The sequence below is a fragment of the Buceros rhinoceros genome, unplaced genomic scaffold (assembly GCF_000710305.1).
Source record: "Buceros rhinoceros silvestris isolate BGI_N320 unplaced genomic scaffold, ASM71030v1 scaffold46570, whole genome shotgun sequence".
Taxonomy (NCBI): Eukaryota; Metazoa; Chordata; class Aves; order Bucerotiformes; family Bucerotidae; genus Buceros; species Buceros rhinoceros.
In genome coordinates, this window is record NW_010392250.1 from 1 (window position 1) to 5,294 (window position 5,294).

At 40.6% G+C, this 5,294-nt stretch overlaps 1 protein-coding gene across 1 annotated transcript; it reads left to right on the forward strand.

The window, feature by feature from the left end:
- Positions 1-1,525: 1,525 nt before the first annotated feature.
- MYCBP (MYC binding protein) lies at positions 1,526-4,808 on the forward strand (the record flags this gene model as incomplete). The annotated part of the gene is made up of 3 exons (XM_010144206.1): positions 1,526-1,574; positions 2,275-2,404; positions 4,710-4,808. Coding segments are annotated over 3 exons (224 nt in total), but the record flags the coding sequence as incomplete, so codon positions are not given.
- Between the last annotated feature and the right edge of the window lie 486 nt (positions 4,809-5,294).

Sequence of the window (5,294 nt, forward strand, 5' to 3'; positions counted from 1 at the left end):
AGGAGGACGGCGGAGCTGTTGGGAAGCGCGGCCTGAGCAGCGCCGTGCGTGAGCTCCCTCCTGGCAGTTTGCGCGCTCCTCGCGCGTGGGGCGGTTGTTAGAGACGCGTGTGGAACGGGGGTGGTAGAGGCACGTAAGGGACAAGAAGGCGGGTCCTTTCCCTTTACGTGGCGTTTTGGAGACCTCGGCCAAACTGTTTTTCTCTGTGCTTGCTTCTGGAAACAGCTGAATTTCTCAGGGGCTGTTATTCAGCCAAAGCTCTCTAGAGAAGGTAAATACTTGAGAAAAAATAACAGAAAATATGCTTTTAAAAACACTCTAGTTTAAAAGACCCTTTGTTGAGAAGAGCTTGGTGCTTCTCCTAAAACTAATGAACCTGTAAGTTTTCTGAGAGTTGCTGCCCGTATCAGAATGGGGAGAATGATGATGTTAAATTAGGTGTGTACACAGGCTTTCTGTATGGCTTAGGATCTTTTAAATCCTTCTGAAGTCTTTTTGAGAGCCTTCCAATAGTATGTGGAGAAAGTAGGTTAACATTCATGCTTGAAAAATAATGCTGTTTAAAGAGGGAGCACCAGATCTAAGATGTCAAGTGAATAGGTGTGGTGCTAAGATTCTCGGCCTGGCTTGTGGGTACCACGTGACTTCTTTCTATCAAGATACTAACCAGCCTATGGGAAGGGAAAACAAGTCTTTCAAGCAGCGAGGTATCCTAATTTTGTTTTTAACTTAGATGCAGAGCTTAAAAGCAGTTTCACTGGGCAGTTTGGACATGCAAAACTGGGGGAAGGGCATCGAAGTATTTATGAAAGCAGATGTCTTCTGTAGCCGTGTGTGAGTCCCTGTAGGAAATGGGGAGTGATTATGTTTGGGAGCTTTCTGAGTATTCATGTGACTGAGTTCTCCAGATATGGAGTTGGTATGTGTATGGCTAGTCTTATTTAAGGTGTCAGGGTACTGCCGCTTGTGCCTGACCCCTCTGGCACTCTGTTGGCCGCTAGAGCCCCCATCAATAAAGATTATCAGTGTCACCTATTCTGATGGTGCCATTTAGTTTTATAACTGTAGATGTTCAATGGAGGCTTGCTTTTATAGAAAATTACGGAAGTGCTGGTGCTGTCCTGCAGTTCGAAGATGTGGCTTAAGTGGAAGTAATGGTTTATGAAGGGATAGCCTCAAGGGAGTTAGAATTCCAGCTTTACTGATGAAAGCAATACTAGGGTTGCTTGTGGGATAAAATGTAAAAATTGTCTGGGCTGTTTTGTGTTGCATGCTAGAATAGCCAAAGACAGTGGTTAAGGGATCAACAAAACATGTCTAGCTGCAGCTGTGTGGGATGCTCTGTTTCCTCCTGCACAGCAGGCCCATTCTTTGTGTCAAAGTATACTGGTGAAAATCTCGTAAGCAGGAAAATGGGCTATAAATGTAGCATATAGTTTGTACGACTTCTGACTGGTGGTACATGTTTTAAAAACTTAAGAGTTGCATGAACTACTTGCAGTTGTCGAATATTTTCTATTTGCAGTGTTGGTAGCCTTGTATGAAGAGCCAGAGAAACCAAATAGTGCACTGGAGTATCCTTTTTCTGTTCTGTGAATTGTTTGCAGAGGCTTCACATGAAACAACAGTAGTTCTGACGAAGTTCTGCCTCGTAGGTGAACTGGAGAGGCTTGTTTAGAAGACTTACATCTTGAACGTGGCTTTTATGGATGCGTTTTAGCTAACAATTGCATTCTTGCAAGCTAACAGTCTAAGGGGATGCAAGAGAACTGTGCCTATCAGTATGGCAGTAATGATGAAATTAAGTTATAGGCCATTACAGAATGTCATAGACCTGCAGCATGAGATTTGAGTACTTGCAGTATCTGTGGCTTCCGAGGTGGGCTTCTTCACAGTTCCTTTTTTTTTTTATAATCCAAAAGGTCAAAAAAACTAGTCTTTTGTTTCTTGCTGTTTTTAAGCAGCCTCCCTTTTTGTCTATTGCTTCTATTTTTCGGTTATTCCTTTTAACTCTTCAAAATTTCTGCATTTAAGAGAGAAAAAGAGGAGGAGGGTGTAGTGAAACATGAGAATTTATTCTGTATATGCTCATATCTCATTGTCTTGGGTTATATTTGTTACTTCATCATGTGGGATGGAAAGCACTGTAGTAATCTGAAGTGGTTTAATGCAGTTTTGGTCACATGTGTTACAGCATTAACTCTTTCATATGTGTTAAAACTACAATGTGTTTGTACTATCTAACCGAAGACATACTTAACATCTATATATCAGCTTTTTGAAGCATCATCTGGGAGCTTCAGCTCCTGAGAATCCAGAAATAGAGGCACTTCGATCGGAAGTGGCAGAGATGAAAGAAAAATATGAAGCCGTGTTGGAAGAAAATAAAAAACTGAAAACCAAGGTAAAAGTCTACTTAGTGTTCCTCAGAAGTTTTTCTATTACGCAACTTTAACACTTAGCATACAGCTAACTTTCTTCCATTAGAGTAACTGATAAATTTTGTTGTGTTGTTTAGCCTTGTGGCTGAGGAATGCTGATAGAATTCATCATCATAAAGTTGTTTTGGTTTTTTTTTATGGGACATGTCTTATATTCTGTAACATAGAATAGTAGTGCTAAACTAGAGATTTTATTTATTGTGTGGAAGTATATGTTATTGAGGCTAATCCCATGTCTTCATTCAGTCCTGTCTGGATGTGTTTAAGTTGTGTGATATTATGTAGCTTCTGCTTCCACAAGAGTTTTGAAAAAGAAAAAAGCTAATGTCTCTGTTATAAAGGCTTTCAGAAGGTAAACTGAAGGATGAATATTGTATATGTTTGTGTGATCTGGCACAAACTTGCACATAGCAGGATGTTACCAGTGGAGGCGCTTGTATCAGCCTGGAACAGTAATTTACACTTTTCAGCTAAAACAATCCTGGTATTCCTTGTCTGCAAGAACAGTGGATCTGAAGTGCTGGCTAAGCCAGAGCCTTTCTGTAATGGGTCTGCAGGGTGTCTGAAAGAGCTCTGACGTGAACAACCTTGCCTTATGAGAGGGCACTGGCTGTAAACCTAATACCACCGAAAAGGGAAACCTTGGAGCATCTTAATAAGCTAGTAGCTTATGTGCCACTACAGGTTTCCGTGCATTTGTTGGAAGAGATTAGCTGTTGTTACACATGAATGTCTCTGTGGGTTTTTCACTGGGAGACAACCGCTGTGCCTTAGTTCTGGAAGAAGGGCATCCTTAGGCATTACCATTTTGTATTTCTTGTCTGGAGTGCCCTCTTGCTGACCTAGTAATTCTCCTCCTTCTCTGTTACCCACTGTGAGTCCTTAAAGCTACATTGGTTGTTTCTTTCTAGGAAGTAAGGCAAAGAGCAGAATTTTAGGGGGAATAGCGATAGACCAGCAGTTCACTGAGCATAGCTGACTTAAAAATGGAACCAATAGTAAGTAGACACGTGAAAACAGAGTGACCTGGGTCTTTTTAAAAGAAATCTTCTAAAGAAGTCAAAACTTGTTCCAGGAAAGTAAGCCCTTCCATAATCATGGGTTTACTTGTGCTTCCGCCTTCTTCAGGCTTCAAGTAAAACTTCATGTGTTTTCCAATATTAATTTTTTGGGTTTTCCCCTTCTTTCCCCTACCAGTCCTCTGCCCATCATTCTGACATACCACAGAAGTTCACGTGGGCAGAATGCAGGGAGAACACTACTGTTTAGCTTTCTTTTAGCAGTCTTTTAGGATAAAATACATGCCTTTAACTGTGCATTTATTGGTAACTCGAATTGTGTCCAAATAGGTGGTGTTCTGTTGCATTCATCTGCAAAGATCTGTTCTTTTCCTTACGTTTATTGGCCAGAATGTCAGGGTGGGGTGGGTGACAGAAAGTCAGGCCCTTTGTGGAAAAATAAAACTCACTAGGGATTGTGTACTGGTCACCTTTCATGGCAAAATCAAATGCTATTTTAGTGGTTCTTGTTAGTGGTTTTAGTGACTGCTGTAATTTAGTGTTGCTACAAGGAACACATTTGTGGTTTAATTTTTCTGTGGACTTTGTTTGTTTTTAACCTAATCTGCAATTTGCAGGACAGGGGAAGGATCTTAACTGAGGAAACTGGACTGGCATATGTCAGAGACTTGGTCCTAATGCTTGAACTGTTTTTGAAGCTTGAGCTTATCTGTAATGTAACTGAGGTTACACAGACACCTTCATATGTTTCTTTGGAAAAAACTTTACAAATAAAAGTCATACTTCAGTGCATAGTTGCCTAGACCATACTGCCCAGAAAGCATAATGGAAGCCGGAGTGATTACGGCAATGTCACTTTGGGTATTGCTGCTATGAGAATGATTGTTTCATATTTAATTGAAATCAAAGCTTATAAGGCACTAATCATTATCAGCTGCTGTTTGAGTTAACATTATTACTTGAGATCTAGAAAAAGAAACAGGCAAAGACTAAAGGCAAGACCTACATGCTTGAGAGTGCATTTTTAAAAGCCCCCTTGTAGCTGCATGATTGTACAACAAGGCAAACTGATGTTTTGAGGGAAGGGTTTGTTGCCTGACTTGAAAATGGACTGTATAAATATTGGTGGTGGATTAAAATGCACAAAGTAAACGGAACACTTACAGACCAAATGTTTTTCTATGTTACTTAATGTAGAAATTTCTCTGAAATGTTGCAGCTAACTAAATACCTCTCTTTAAATCCACAGCTGGCTCAGTATGAACCACCTCAAGATGAGAAGCATGGTGAATAACAGTAGTTTCTCCTTTAATGCCTTGACTTAATAAAGGGCTTCCTGAGAACTGCAGTCTTTTTTTTTTTTTTTTTTTTTGGCATGTGTGTGAACTCTGTGTGTCTATTTTGTTACCTCATCTTAAAAGAAAATATGCAGTATCATGAATGCACAGCTATTTTTGTGCAGCTGCAGCAGCATCTGATGAGGTTAAGCATGCTGGCCAACTTTCTTGCTTTCTGTGTTTAAGAAAAGGTGATAGTCGTCGTTTAACTTGTGGATAACTGTGCCTGCGAACTTTGTGTAAACTTCGTATCGTGATCAGTGCTCCTGCTAAGCTCCTGATCTCTTGGTTTTCGTTTAACTGGAGGGGGTAACATGACAGAGATGGATCAACTATAAACTAAAGTAGGACCTCCAAGATGCGTTCTGAGTTGGTACTCAGCACTGAGGTTAGGTTCTACTGACAGGGTAAGTGTCTATTCAGATGGCACAAAAGGAGTGAGTATAGTTGTGTTAAGTGGTGGACTCAGCAAAATGCGGGAGGTGCGGTACCTGCTG